The sequence below is a fragment of the Amia ocellicauda genome, chromosome 8, assembly GCF_036373705.1.
Source record: "Amia ocellicauda isolate fAmiCal2 chromosome 8, fAmiCal2.hap1, whole genome shotgun sequence".
Lineage (NCBI taxonomy): Eukaryota > Metazoa > Chordata > Actinopteri > Amiiformes > Amiidae > Amia > Amia ocellicauda.
In genome coordinates, this window is record NC_089857.1 from 28103850 (window position 1) to 28119802 (window position 15953).

The 15953-nt window shown below is 41.6% G+C and overlaps 1 protein-coding gene across 3 annotated transcripts in view; it reads left to right on the top strand.

Annotated features, from left to right (window-relative positions):
* Positions 1-15953, top strand: part of shroom3 (shroom family member 3) — a 62047-nt gene that overhangs the window by 42623 nt on the left and 3471 nt on the right. For all 3 annotated transcript variants that reach the window (XM_066710915.1, XM_066710916.1, XM_066710917.1), the window contains 6 exons: positions 3390-6606; positions 9225-9301; positions 9580-10419; positions 10956-11396; positions 12250-12388; positions 12752-13024. In XM_066710915.1, the coding sequence (XP_066567012.1) occupies positions 3390-6606; positions 9225-9301; positions 9580-10419; positions 10956-11396; positions 12250-12388; positions 12752-13024 (4987 nt within the window). The remainder of the gene's footprint in view (positions 1-3389; positions 6607-9224; positions 9302-9579; positions 10420-10955; positions 11397-12249; positions 12389-12751; positions 13025-15953) is intronic.

Below are 15953 nucleotides of genomic sequence, written 5' to 3' on the forward strand. Positions count from 1 at the left end.
GCAAAGCAGAGAAAGGGGAGTGCCTTATTGTAGCAGCTGGGATAAAGTATGGAAAAGTCCAATGTAATGTCAGGCTTCTATGCAAATCTTAACAATTGCCCACAATTCTAGTTCGTTCCAGCTTTTGCTCCACAAAACAGGTCTTATTTTCATAAGTATATGTATATTGACGTAAGTTGTTTCAAAATCAATCGTGCAAATTCTGACTCTTTAGATAGATTTTCTGTTGTTAATAAGTCCTTAAAGTGGCGTGATGATTCACACAGACTTTCAAATGATACAATGTAATTGTTTTGAGTGTTTTCAACTGTATGTATTTGATCTTTAAAAATGACTTAATTTTAACTGCTCTAGACCTCGGGTTCGAAGCGCCATTTCTTGTGTTTTTTCATCCAGAAGGAAACAGCCAAGGGCTATGTTGGATATGCAGTTATCATTCTCTTTAGTCTGTGTGACTTTTAAGTGCACTTCTTTGTAGTCATGGATTTTCAAATTCATTTTCAACATCCATCCATCCTACAGTTTGCAATAACCGCTTCATCCAGCACAGGGCTGCATAACCAGGCGGACAACCCAGGTGCAAGGCAGGTTAAACCCTGGACGAGATACCACTCCATAGCAGCCTTTTCAGCGTAGTCACTTGTATTCCAAAGTATGTTCAATGTCCAGTGTTACTGTGATCTTTCACCTGCATTCTCAGTGCGGTGTTTGTGCATTACAGTGTACTGACGTGAACACTGACATTCAAGTCTTATCTCTCTATTGTCTTCATTGACGTGATGAAGGCTCTATATGTAGGCAGTGAAGTTTGTTCTTTTATAGATCTCAAATTCAGTTCTTATCTCACTGCCAAATGAACATGTCATAGGTGTTTTTTTTTCCTACAAAGACGATACAGTATGTTTAACGAAGTATAAGAATAAGATAAGATTGGAAAAGATGCATGACTCATCTCAGTCATGTGGCTGCTAGTGGGGTTGTTGATCCCAGAATCTCACCAACGTTTGAAATAAACATGTTTATGATACAAACCTGACACCCATCGCTAAAGAAAATTAAATTACCTTCTGTCTAGTGCTGAATTTGATCCCATTAAATTGATAGGTCTCCAGGCAGTGTCCAAAGAACAGTCAGAATTGCCTATATCAGTCCCCTTCAGGATATTGTTAGATCTCTGTTGTTTTTTCCCACCTATGCTTGAGAGATGTCATTTAATTTGGACAGGTTCTTTTTGCTTGTCTTCCAGTCTAAGGATTAGTCTTGTTGTTCCCTGGATTCCATCATGTGCAAGGATGTTAGGCCTATTAGGCTTTTTCTATTAGTTTCTATTACTAAATACATCAAGCTATTACAGTACAGGGCTGTAAGGTAACAGAGAGCAGGTACTCACTTTGTGCTGAGAAGACGCTGACTCTGCACTGAGACAAGCATGCAAGAGGACAAGCATGGGGCAGATAGGAGTTAGTGTACAAAGTATTAACAGTTAACATATTGGAATTTAAAACATTTATGGTGGGAGGGGATGAGTGTTTTTCTAGGAAACTGAGCAAGCATCCACTCTGAATACAACCTACAGCCTCAGTCAGCTGTTAGCAGGACTTTAATTATACAAGCAAGATTCAGCTGTCTCTCTTAGCATACTCTTTACTGCGTTGTAGGTGGCATACGAATTATCCTAACTGCTGTATAAAATTCAATTTCTTAACCTTTTAACAATGAAGGCATGACAGTCCTATATATTACAAGAGGACATAGCATTCCTTTTAGAAACAATGACCAATTGGAAAGCTGCCAGGGCTGCTTGTAATTGCTGAATTCACAAATGGGAACGTTTGCCTTGTGTTTTCTGTGCTGATGTGGACCGGACAGGGTGGTGTTGTTCAGATTATCCTGCAACTGTGACAAATAAAGCAAGGCCTCTCTGATAATTGAATATTCCTACGACAGGCACATGTGAGTGGACACACTTCTGTTTCTTCTGAAATTTAAATAATAATAATACCAATTAGTGTTTTACCTTTTAATTTCGTACCTCCTCTCTTCAGCATTCATATAACCATACATGGACTGGAGAGAGAGAGTCTAGGAGCTGTGCCAGTCAACTCAAAGAGACTGTTGATCTGTTTGAGGGGTGTTATGATATTTTTATAAACATGCCCACCACATGCTTAGTTTTTGGTGATCTAAATCTAATTAAGCCATATAAGAGATTTAAAATATAATAATTATAATAATAATAATAATTATTATTATTATTATTATTATTATTATTATTATTATTATTATTAGTCATAATGGCCCTCAGCACAATATCCTGCTTAAAAAAACTGAACATTTTACTTGTAGTGAGAAGAGAGAAGGAATATGAAGAATAAACCTATTATGGTTTATATTAATATATAAGCTGTGTTTGTAAATCAGAAAGCATTGCAAGTACAATGGCACAGTGGAGAATTGACAATATTAATAATAATAATAATGAATCGACTATGAAAGATAAAGTCAGAAAAACCAAAAAGGGAAATTGTTTGTCATAGAAATAAAAAAAGGTTTACCCATTTTGTAGGCAGTTTTTCTCATTAATCTGAGTTATTTGTTCAGTGAATTGCTTTAAAAGCCCTGCACACACAATTCCTATAGCAACGTGTTGAATTTCTTTTAATGTGATATAGTAAATCTAAAGGAGTTTGTAATACATACAACAGATGTTCTACTGTTAGTACAAGACTGTCAGTTAGCAAGACTAAGAGTAGTTTGATTTTCTTCTGTGCCAAGAGGAATTGGCAATTTATAGCAATTTAAATAACACGCATTCTAAATTATTATTATTATTTTTATTTATTTATTTATTTATTTATTTATTGGCAGACCCCCTTATCCAGGGTGACGTACAAAACATAAGAGCAATACAAAGTGCAAAAATACAGTACAGTTCAAAGTATAATGCAATTTACAAATTCCAATCTACACACTTGACAGAAATGTTCAGAAATGTTTGTAAACCATGGCATAAAAGTTTGTAAACCAAATTATATATTTATGATAATTAAAATGTGTTGTAATTAATATGATATAAATATATGAATATTAACTATAGAAAATATACAATTTAGATAAAAATTTGGCACCCTAACCATGAACTGTATGTACTGGATGAAGCGGTTACTGAAAATGGATGGAGGAATGAATGTCCAATGTCCAAAGCTTATAGAAAACCTAAACTAAGCAAAAGTGTTTTACAGTTGGGGTGTAGGACACATAAACAGCCAAGGTACTCATTATTTATAACATGATTCAGCTGGCTAGCACAATCCCTGAGTGCTCAATACTTTTGAGATCTGCTTCTGACCTTAACGCTAATGAATACTCCCTGCTTCTTCCCTGTCCAGCTCCTCCACCAGTGACCTCACTGGTTATGACCACGGGTACCTGAGGAAAAGTCCAGACCAGTACAGTTCCCGGGGCAGCATGGAGAGCCTGGACCACGGCCATCCCGTTTACAGCTCCTGCCACCAGCTCTCTCCCTCCAAGTCATCCAACAGCATTGACCACCTGCACAGCAAAAGAGACTCAGCCTACAGCTCCTTCTCCACCAGCTCCAGCATCCCGGAGTACCCAGCCGCCTCCTTCAGCAAGGAGCGCTCCTTCTCCATGGAGAACATGAACTCCCAGCGGGGTCCCGAAGGCATGAGGCAGGCCGACATCCGGTATGTCCGCACGGTCTATGACCCCCAGCAGGGAATCTCGGAGGAGCACGAGGTCAGCTCCTCTGCGCTGGTCCGTAACAGCGATGGCAAGGTCCAGTCAGACATTAGGGGAGGTGTGATCTATCACAACCACAACAGCTATGAGAACCAAGTCTCAAACAGGCACAGCATCGGCCCAGTGTGGGGCCAGACGCATCACAAGAACATGTATGAGAGCGTCAACGTGAAAGGGCCTCCTGCGCCACCCATGCGCAGTGACAGCTACGCTGCCATCAAGAACCATGACAGGCCCAACTCCTGGTCCAGCTTGGAGCAGGCCAGGTCCTCCCGGGCCCTGCAGAAGGGTTACTGGCCTCATCCTGGCACCTCCATCACTTCAGGGAAATCCTCATTCTCTGCAGAGGGTCAGCTGCACACTGTGGTTGAGAAGAGCCCAGAAAGCAGCCCCACCACCAAACCCAAACAGAACTTTTCGCAGGCCACACAGCCGGGGAAACTCATGCTTCCCACAGGGATCTACCCAGTGCCACAGCCAGAACCTCACTTTGCACAGGTTCCCACCAGCTGCCCCACTTCCAGTGGCTTGGTTTACCCTGTGCTGGCAAAGGAAAGCAGGTACAGCTCTCAGAACGACCAGAGCACAGATCCCAACATAGAAGGGGGAGTCTCAGAAAATGGATACCAAAGCAATATTTCTTCCACCATAGCAAACCAGCCCTCTGGTTATCATCAACCAAAACCCTTCCAGAACCAGCAAGACAAAAAGCAAGAGGAATCAGAAACCAAATTTCATTATAAGTCTCACTTTAAGTCGGACATATATGCCACAACCCAAACACAAAGCCAAGAGCACAGGTGCTTGCATTCTCCCAGAAATTCAGATGAAGACAGAAGGGATTCACACACGTCACTTCAGCAGAGTTTGAAAGGGCAGAAGTGTCCCCAGAGTAATGAAATCCTAGACAAGCAACAGTGGAAGAGAGAAGAAGAGCCAACAAGAGCTGTTGAAGGGAGTCATCAACTGGACACCAGTTTCTTGCAAAATAACCTGGAAAATGATGTGTTTCTGGATGGCCAAGGCATTTCTGAACAAATGCAAATGGAATATGGAAGCTGCAGAGATATCAGTGCACAGGGCTCTTATGATGACAAAAATCAGACAGCCTCAAACCTGGGGGGTGAACTCAGAAGACATCCTTCTTCAAAGCACCACAGTGAATCTATTGTGTGGCAGCAGCCTCCATCTTGGCATGAAAATGCCTCACACGATGGACAGAGATCCAGGAGCCCTGACAGCAGCAGGAGCCATAGCAGTATCCAAAGTGCTCCAGGCGGGAAGAGCGATGTAACCGCAGTGCGTATTTCTGTGTTAGAGAAGGTAAACCAAATTGAACAGCGTGAACAGAAGCAGCAACGCTCCCACAGCACAAGCAGCACCAACTATAGTCTTGGCTTCAGCCGTCTAAGCCAGTCCTCCAGAGGGAAAAGCTCCTATTCCAGCATTGAAGACATTCGGAGTCGGTTGAAAATGACAGAAGGCTCCAATGCTAAGGCACCAGCACATGGGAAAATGCAAGGTTACGTTCTGGAAGGGAAGACCATGGGTGGGTTGGAAGATTTCAAACAGCCACAGCCCCAAGCAGAAGCAGATAAAAAGCAAAGGAACAGAGAGCAGCAGTTTCAGAACAACCCACAAAGCATAGCACTGCCACTGCAGAGAAGTAAAAGCACCTTCCAGCTGAAGACTGATGAAAATGGGAAGGACTTTCACTGGAAAGAAGACCTGCAGGACATTTTGGGCACCATCCAGGACACCTCATTCAACAGGGCCTACAGGGACAGTATAAAAGATGCACAGTCCAAGGTGCTTCGGTCCACTTCCTTCAGGCGTAAAGACCTGCTTGTAAATCCACCACAGCTCAATAAACACATGTCTCTGGACAGAGGAACTTCAACTAAGACCAACACCAAACCTGGCGGGGTATCACCACACACTCCAAGGGAAAGGCATGTAGTCACACCTGAGGAGGTGGGCCAAACGCTAGCCCCAGAGCTCCCCAGTGCTCTGGCCGTGGGACCTCCTGTTCCCCGTATTTGTGGCCGTAAACGACTGACGTTGGAGCAAAAGAAGCGCTCATACTCAGAGCCTGAGAAAATAAATGAGTTAGGGGTGTCAGATGTTGAGAACTTGCGTTACCCCTCCCAGAAAAAGGGACCCCAGCACTTCCTTTTCCCTGAAACAAGCGTTGCGGACCGGCGGAGGATGTTCGAACCTGAGGCAAGGAATGGTCCAGCAGTCAGCCCAGGCATCTCGCGGCCTGAGCTGAAGCAGCTGCAGCAGACGGCGCTGGCAGAGTACATTGAGCGCAAAACTGGACACAAGGTCCACAGCAGGCATCGTCCCCACAGCTCCTACGTTCACCCTAGCAGCTACGACTCCCAGAGCTTGTCCTCGGCCTCCAGCCTCATCTCTCTGCAGGACCAGAGTCTACAATGGGGCTCATATGCAGATAGTCTCCCAGGGTCAAGGCAGGTCTCCTCTACCCTGCCCCCTGGTCATCAAGCCTCGTTCTACTACGACAGCAACCTTTCTCGACAATCCTCAAGCAACAGCTCCTTCTCTGGCCGTGCCAACCCTGAGAAACATCTGCTGTTCTGCAGTTCAGAGAGGGAGCTCAACAAAACCATTGCTGCTTCCACAGAGCGCCTCCAAAGCCATAGACACTCCACACACATCCTGCATCAGCAACAGCCCGAGAGGTCTTTTGAGAGAGGGTCCGCTGCAAGAAGTTCTGGGAAATCGGCCTCTGCTGAAGACCTACTAGAACGTTCTGAAGAGAGGACTGTGCCACATCACATTCGCTCAAGATCTTCCCCTTCAGTTGAAAGGCTAAACAAGGTACGTACCATGTGAATGAATAAATCTAGTTCTGTTGTGTGATGTCATTCCATTTTTTAGGTGATAAAACTCATCCCCACAAAATAGATGTGTGTCTAGTGACAAAGACTGTAGTCCTCGGCAGCCCCAGGGAGCTGTAATATTGTTTTCTCGAGGTCTCAATTAACTAAAGGCTGTCAACACTTAGACTGTTAAAATAAAGTGCAAAATGAATGTATTGCAGATTTCAAAGTATCAGTCTGGCATGTGTTGCTTTCTGAGATGGGCTGACATGGCTGTTCTCCTGAACTCTAACTAGTACAATAAAATAAATGTAATCCATAAATATTAAACAATTGGTTGAGGTAGTAAAACAAATTGCATACCAAAAACACACAGTTTAAGTCTTATAAAGGTGCAGATTTTTTTTTTTTTTTTAGAAAGTTGCTAAAATCCAGACTTTAAAAGGAGCATTTAATATATTGTACACATTTTAGATTCAAATAAATATTTAAAAGAACCATATGTAAATTACTCAGTTGCCATTTTTTTGTGCTTGTGCACAACATGTGCTTTCAGCCATGTTGTTTGTGGAGGTTCTGTGCCAAAAATAACAACATATTTACTTTGCTTTAACGATGATCACATCAGAGTTGCAATGTTTCGCTATTCATTAAAAAATATGTAATGGTAGCCTAAAACCCGATCACATTACCAAGGCATTGGAGCCCATAAAAGCATCCCGTCCTATCATAACAATACTCAATACTAAAACAAAACTAAAAAAGCCTACAATTATCAAACTAAGATTAATATAATAGGGGAAAATTCCCAAATGTATTTTCCTGTTTAATAGGCTATGAGGAGTCAAACTTAGAATTAATTTTATTCTCACAGCACATGCTCATGGATCGATTTCGATTAGTTTATTGGACAGAATAGGTTTGCCTAAATAAGTTTTATATATTTTTCAGTATGTTGAATAATAAGTAGCCCCAAGTAGTTTTCTAACTGTCCGCAACTGTTTTAGAAAATGGCAACGTAAGAGAATCATGAGAGAAATTATAGGCTATTAGAAGAAGACAAATGCAGTAACAGTACAGACAGCTGTGAACAACCTGACAGACACGTATTAAAATGTCTTACACCAGAAATTGTTTTAGTTTCTATCACAGCTGCAGGTTATTATACACAGCTTTATATATCAAACAAAACAAACAAAAAAATGGGATTGATGATAAATCATTTTTCACTGTGATGGAGGTGTGTCATCACCGTGAGGCGGTATGAAACTCACTACATCAACGGGTGCTTGTGCTCTTGTAACTCTTGAGGGTGTTATTTTTTCTTACATTGCACCTGCCTTTCTAGATTTTTAATATTTTATAAAATCGACTCATTTGCGTACTCGTCTGTGCGCTTTTTAGGCAAACTGGAAAAATGAGAAAATTGCTGTTGACACAAGCTAGCACTTCTGACACGATTCCCAGATGTTGACGATGGGTGGGGTGTTCTGCATACCCATGAAGACAGTAACGCAGGAAGTGCATAGTACGTCTGTTTTCCTGTGTGGTGCCAATGAGCCTATTTGGGAAATATTCTGGTGAGAGATTACAGACTGATAAATGTGCTTGTGATTTGCGAGAGGGGCAGAGCTATCTGATGTCTTTAGGAGCTGAAGGCAGTTGGACAGGAAATGTCTGGGATGGATTCAAATAATTTATCTTATGGAACAATTTAACTGCTCTGTGTAAACATGACTTTTTTCATATTGTAACAATTTTGTGAAAAAGACTCCAACAGTCTTTACAAACAAAGGTGGTTTATTTCGCCACGGCTTGTCACAGTTAGAGAAAGACAACTGCGCAGTAGCTTCACTCTCTTAGGGCGCCAACTAACTACGAACCCCTGCTCTACTCTAGTGCCGGTAGTCACCTATCCCCACACATTCACACTATGTGACAATAAACATAACCCAATAAAACATCAACATAAAGGCACTTCGTTTAGCAGGGACCCTCCCACAATTACAACGCAATGTGCCCTAGCACTCCTGTTGCATACACCGATATGCAAGAGGAATTAGTTCCCAACAAGACTAATGACGTACAGTTTGCCCTTTAACACCGCACGTAGGAAAGCATGAATAATTCTGTAAATGTCTGGGGATTGTTTTTTATTAAAGTTTTCACAAAGAAGTCTAATTTGAACAGTTTTCTTTGAATGGAAAATCTGTTTTTTTGTTGTTGTTTTTTCACCCTACGGTAAACAATCCCAATCTCTGCAGTGGCCTTACAGTTATTTCTCTTAAAGCTGAAGGACAGACTGTGAATTCACACTTTTCCCCATATATATAACATTTGACATTTATCAGTCAAATGTTCTAAGCAAAATTACAAAATTAAAATATATATATATATTTATTTTTAATTTTTTTTTTTTTTTAATTAATTTTGCTTAGAACATTTGCGCTTGTTCTTAATAGACCTAAAACATTTATCATGTAGACAGTGAAATCACAATGAATGTGTGTTCATTAAAAGACAAGGGGATTTCAGCAAAAACCTTGCTAGAAAACTAAACCCATATAGAGACTATGTAACGAGTAACAAGTTAAAGCTTGACCTTATGTTTTCCAGGACTTTGTGATGGGAGAGAATAAGCCATTTGGCAACTTATGGAAGGAGCCGCTGAATTCAGCTGGTCATGAAATGAGGTCAGTGAATATGCTTACATGTTAAAACCAAGACAATCCTGTCCCAAAGGGAAACTTATTCCATTGTTTATTTCAACCTGTTTTTTCCTGGGTTCTTTGAAAATGGAAAGAGAAAAAAAAGAATAATCTTGAGAAATTTATTTCAGTATGGCAAGCATAAGTTTAAAAGGTATAAATGCTCTAGGGTGTGAAGATAATTGCATTTGTAAGACCAACATAATGGGACTGTTTTCCAGTTACATTTGAAATCCTCTACTAACCTCTCTATGTTTTTACAGACAAACAGAGAATGTAAAAACAGAGAGGATGTCGGTATCGCCCCACCGAGCTGACAGATACTCATTAAATGAAGGCCCCCATCCCCTGAGCAGCAGTTGGGCACAGAGAGAAAAACAGAAGCAAGGACAGCGACAGAGACCCAGCAGTGCTTCAGGCCTGGCTCCTGTATTAGGCCTTCCCAGCAGACCCTTGCTCTGGGACAATTCGAACTTGGACATTCCTGAATGGCTGAGCCACGCTTCCATTACAGCACAGACACAGGTCACAGCCCCCAGCCCGGTGTCAACAGTGGGCAGCATGCTGGAGGTCAGGAGCCAGGGGGATAAGCCTAGCTTGTCAAGGCAGAGCTCCTCGGACACCAACACGTCTGAAGAAACTCTCAAAGATGTCCAAAGGGAGGCCTACTGCCCACAGAGACCTGCAGCACCAAAGACAACATGGGCAACTTCTTACAGAGAGAAAGAAAGGGACCTGTCCTTCCCCCAAGACCTGGGCCAGAGCAGTTCTGGCAGAGGGGAGACCGAAAGCAATTCTTCGGAACCAGAGACCCCCCTGTTCTCTCAGACCCATCCTCTCCCCTCTCTGCGGATTTCAGAGTCTAATCTACTCCACACACCTCCTTCCTGCTCCCCGCAGGATGATGAGGTGTTCCTCCAAGACCCAAGACCTGACACGCCCTGCCAGCCCCTGCCCTCCCCTCCTCCACCCCCCCTGGCGTTCCAGGTGCTCATCAGGGAGACAGATATTACGGAAGATTTCCCACCCCCGCCCCCACTAATAGCAGAAGACCAAGACAGCGAGCCAGCCCACCCCTCTGCAGCACTGCCCCATCCAAAAAGGTACATGCGTCTGCCCAAAATGCCATCTTCTCATTGCGTCCACAACATGTCTCCAAGAACTTCACAGTTGAATTGCAAACAATGTTATCTTTAGTGAAGCTTTTACTGTGCCTTTAAGAAACAAAGTCCAACAATTATAATGAACATGTGCCTAGATCTCCGAAGTCATGGACTAGTAGAAAAGATCAGCCCACTGAAAGTGTGAAAGCGGCAAAAAATAAACTCTTCATGCATCAACTTTATCTTCACTCCAAAACCTCAGGCTGTCAGTCATTGTCCTCTAACAGATCGCTATGAAGTTACACGAGGGACAACTGTAGCAATTCCTCAATTAATATTTGCAGCTTAAATACAAGGGACATGTAATTAAGTAGATAAATAGTTCTGAAAAATCATACACATTTATTGGAGATTCTGCTGTTTTTATAGCAGTACTTTTAAAGAGTAACCTACGATAATATAAACAAAGGTCTTGTATTATTAGAGATGTTTTTGTTATTTTCTGTGCACAGATTCAAATCAAAATCTCTCTCTAGCACTGACAGGGCTCTGGACACTGAAGAAAGGGTGTTACCTGGAGGGAGGGAGAGGACATTGTCCAGCAGCACGACACCCTCCATTCCTTTTGACGGCACACGCAGGCACAGCAAACCAAACCACGCCGAGGAGGCAGCAACATCTCCTGTCCACACTGGCGACCAGAGCGGGGCTTTGGAAACAGAGGAAGACCTGGGCATTCCTGGTAGTGACCTCCTAGAAAAGCTGCAGGCCGACGCCGCTCTGTTTTCCCAGTGGGAGAAGTCTGCGGAGGAGGTGAGGTCTGAGCAGTTGGCCAGGCAGATCATCTCCAAGGACGAGTCTCTTGCTCACATCCTTGACAGCTCCACCATGAAGAACACAATGAACCTCATGGAAGACATCTTCCCCACAGCCAGTATCCTGCTTCAACAGAAGCAAGGGTTGTCAGAAGGGAAGAAGTAAGTCTGCAGTTTTTACTTTTTTTGTGTGAAAGGGAACTTGCTGAGTCATGTTGGGATGTAAGCAGGCCTGCTATTATAAGTCTTTTTCTGGGGAGAGTAAATCCTAACTAATGCTGCCCTCTAGAGGTTACTTTCTGACTATCGCAGGTGACATTTCCGTGAAGCATGATCTGGCAAATATAATACACTGCACTGCTCTTCTACTGAGTTGATGTTTGAAATTGCTTCCTAGTCTAGTCGTTTTTTTTTAAGAGTTTTATGCAGTTTTCATTTACATTCCCTTAATCATAGTCCTATTCTCACAACAGAAATATTACATTTTATATAGGTTGCAGTTTTCAGATGACAGCAGGTTGTGTTTAGTTATCTTATGTAAAACAACACATCCTGGTGTGTAAATAACATTAAATGCAAGAGTATAAGGTTGTATATAAGGGAGGTATTTCTGGAGGCTTGTATGAATTTGAATTGAAAATATTAGACATTTGAATTAGACATTTTGGAAAGATTATGTGTGAAGCTTTCCTATTTAACCTAAATATCTGTCCTATTTTGAGATCGGTATTTCAAGATTTGTGAACAGCGGTGTAATTCTGGGGGGTCACTTTTTTTTATTGTTTTAAAATGTTTTCCCTGTTCCTGCTCAGAAAGAGCTGGACACAAAAGGAGAAAAACAGTTGCATCAAATGAGCACAGAGATTGCACTAGGCCAGTAACATTAATGTTTAACCAAAAGCTGAGTCACTCCATTTCTCCAGCATGGCTTCTGAATTTGCATCCACCCAGCAGTTCAGATACAGTATTACTGTTTTTTACAGCAGCGGTGACTATGTTGTCTCCATGTGTTTAGGAGTGAGGATCAGGCCTCAAGTGCAGTATTGAAGTACCCCTCGCCCCTTGACCCCCTACTGCAGAGCCAATTGAGGCAGCTGGAGACAAATCTGGATGAAGAAGAGCCCGGAAGAGAGGCAGACATCAACCAAAAGAAGGTCCTGCCCCTTTGATTTTCTGCTAATGTATGGCACCACAACAGGCACATTTCCCAAAAACAGAAGTGCAGTGTATCACACAGGCTGGAACTGTGTTGTGTATCTGTACGTTACGTCAGTGTAGTGACAGCACCCAGCACTGTAGGACCACCACACGGATCCTGGCAGGGACATTCTCCACTTAGTCATTAAACTTGATCTGCAGCCACAACTTTATAATTCTAGGTCTGTTTTAGAGTCGCCATTCTTGTGCTGAAGCACCTGGGCCACGGTCTGGTTTTAATGCAGATATGGATTAGTCTAGTAAGAAAGCGAATATGAATGCCCTGTGAGGTGACGATAAAACGCCGTGTTTCTCCCCAGATGGAGCTGCTGGACTCGATCGTGCGGAGTGTGGAGGCGCTGCGCGGTGCGAAGGAGACCCTGTCGGCCGAGCTGAAGAGGAACAGCGCACTCGGGGACGAGATGGAAGTCATAGTCCAGGAGAGCTGCAGGCCCAACGAGTGTGAAAAATACCAGATGTTCATCGGGGACCTAGACAAGATTGTCAACCTGCTGCTATCTCTGTCAGGGCGGCTGGCACGGGTGGAGAACTCCCTGAGGTCCCTGGACCCACAGGCCAGTGCAGAGGAGAGGGTAAGAGTGCTTTCTTCATCTTATTTCTCTTTAGTCGTGTATTTCAAAACCGTCTCCAAGGAAAAACTAAAGAAACGAAAGTCTTCTGGCCCACAATCCAGTTGGGCTTTCAATCTTCACCTGCATGGAGCACCTTAGGGGTTCAGATGTTTCAGTTAACCAATCAAAACTCGCCTCAGGTGAAGTGAAAGCCGAGGACCCTGCTTTTCTAGCTTACTGTAATAATATTGGGCAAACTGGAGTGATGGAGATTTCTGTCAAGTGGAGAACTGACACACAACCTGACTGATGAAGAGTCACATTCACAGCTGTCAGGGTCCGTAAAACCAGAATCCCCCATCAACCCCACTCAGCTCTAGTCTGGCATTGCCAGGGAGACACATTAGTAGCTAAATATAGTTATTGTTGTTTTTACAGAAAATTAGTTTTACAGTTAATATACAGTATTCAGTACAAAATACACTGTTCATCAGCAACATCATAGTAAATATTACAATGCAAGTTCAAAACACTGTGGTCAACATAGATTTTGTATTAGGTACAAGCCAGTAATATAGTTTGCTGATTCTTTAATGGTAGTGCTTACTACTCTTTTTACTACTCTTGTAATATAAACCATAGCTAGGAATACTCCTATGACATCTACTCCTTTCATATGACAGGCATGGAGCTAAATGTTCTGATTTAAAAGAATAGAAATGGAACACTGAGCATTACCTCAGTTCTCAGTGCATCCCTATTACTCATTTGATTATACTGTGTATGCACTTTAATTGTTATTTATTTAGGTATTGATGTTTTTAGGTTGCATTTATTTATAAGGTATTTGAATTGGATTATCTCAAGTTGCATATGTAGATATGAATCAGTTTTGTAGTGGGTCTGCTGCTTCCTTTATTCAGCATGCACTTGAGCAGTAGGAGGTCACAAAGACGATGCAGTGTGGAGGCTAGTGTGTCTCCCTGGGAATAAAGACCTTGGACAGAACACAGCCTGCGCAAGCCCCGGGGACTGAGTGTCAGAGACAATAGCTGTAATGCTTGGTATTCAGGTCAAAACCTCAAATTCAGAAAGCGTTGACATTCTTCCATGTTTTTATTGTCGCTCTCACATTATAATGAGCGTTTTTTTTGTTTTTGGCGGAAGAACATGTTTTTCTGATTGTGCTTATGAAATATTCTGTTTTTCTATGAGGCTCTGAGATAATGAGAGATTGCTAGGCCTTGACGAGCACTGAGTGCTGGTGATTCATTTCTGGCAGTTTATATTCTGAGTACTGAATGCAAGAAGGGTCGCAAATTGGAGTGAACAAATAAATGCAAATTCAATTAAGTCATAAGTCATATTATGTTTTTGTTTTTTCAACAAAAAGGACAGCTTCTGCAAAGGTCAACAAACAAGAGGACAATAAATGTGAAATCTGAGCACTTTATGAGGAGAAAATGAAGGGGTTTATTTATATTGAAATCCATATAGAGGGGTTAAAGTTGCAATTTTTGACAAACAGGATTCTTGTTTACTATTATTTTATTTCTTATTGTTATGTTTGTTTAGAATATTTTTTGATTAACATGTTTTGAATGCACATAAAGTATTCCAACACCTGACCAGATTTGTTTTGGGAATGTGTTGTAGAGCAGTCAGCACACATCTCAGGAAAATAAATATGACAGCTTGTGTTTTGTCTACAGCATATCTTTTAAAAAATCGTGTATGTGGTTTCTGCCCAGAGGAACTTCTTTAAAAGAGATTATGAACTTCAAACAAGATGTTCTAAAGAATCATGTTTTAGAATGTACAGTATCATTTTGCTTTCATTCCTGATTTATCTTTTCATCCTGACTAGCATTCCCCAAGAGATATTTTATCATCATTTTTTCTTCTTTTTCCGTGCCATATTTCCTCTTGAGGATAGTGGTATGGGCACAGTGTTGCCTCAAAGTAAAATGGTCTTCACATAAATATTGTCACACTTGATAAACACAAAACATTATGATACATACTTAATGGAATGTCTGAAATTAGAGACAATTAGGTGCTTTTTGGACATAATCTCTATGATATTTGTCTTCACATTCACATTTTTGCACTGGTGCCAGCCAGTCATCTCCCAGCTGTTTACTGTTCAGTTCTTTTTGTTATTATTTGTCATTATATCAGGTTTCGTTAAGAATAGTGAAAAGGTTGTGAAATATATATAAGTTATTTTCCAACAGGGATATGTCTTATCAGAACCTTCTCTTTTTCTGCACAGTCCTGTTGAGTTCTTGTACAGAAAACAGTTAAGACATTTTTAATTTTAATTGAAAATATAAAATGTATTAATGTATTTTTTCTAAATGAACCACTAAATAGTCAAATGAAGAGTGTGAGTGCCTACTTAGATGCTTGATATAAAAGAGACCCACTGTTGGAAACTGACAGATTAGCTTAGTATAATATATTTTCACAAAAAAGTAAGCCATTTTCCTGGAATAAATATGTTTTAGTATCTTAGCAGACATGCATAGCCAAAGGGACTTACAGAGATGGATCAATGGTCAGATACAGTAGAATCACAGTCTACTTGTAAACTCTGACAGCACTGGGAGGTCAAGTGCATTAATCAGAGAAACTCACATTGAATCAGCAATACAGGAAGGGCTTGTACTGAAAGCTCCTGGTAACGATCTGTCTTCCTTAAACTCTTGATGACCTTGCCTCTGTAACAGTTTCCTTCTTTATCACAGTGTGTACATATTCATTAACTGCCCCTTAGGAGCTGGTGTTCGTCAGCGGAGATAAAGAAAACAAATATCTTTACTTAGTGACACACAAACACCAGGCAGCAGCTTGTCACTGTGAAAGTCCCTGTGCAAGAAGACTGACATTTATTTTGTTTGTTTTAATTGCTGTTTTGTTTCCACTTTTCCTGCAATGTTTGTGCTCA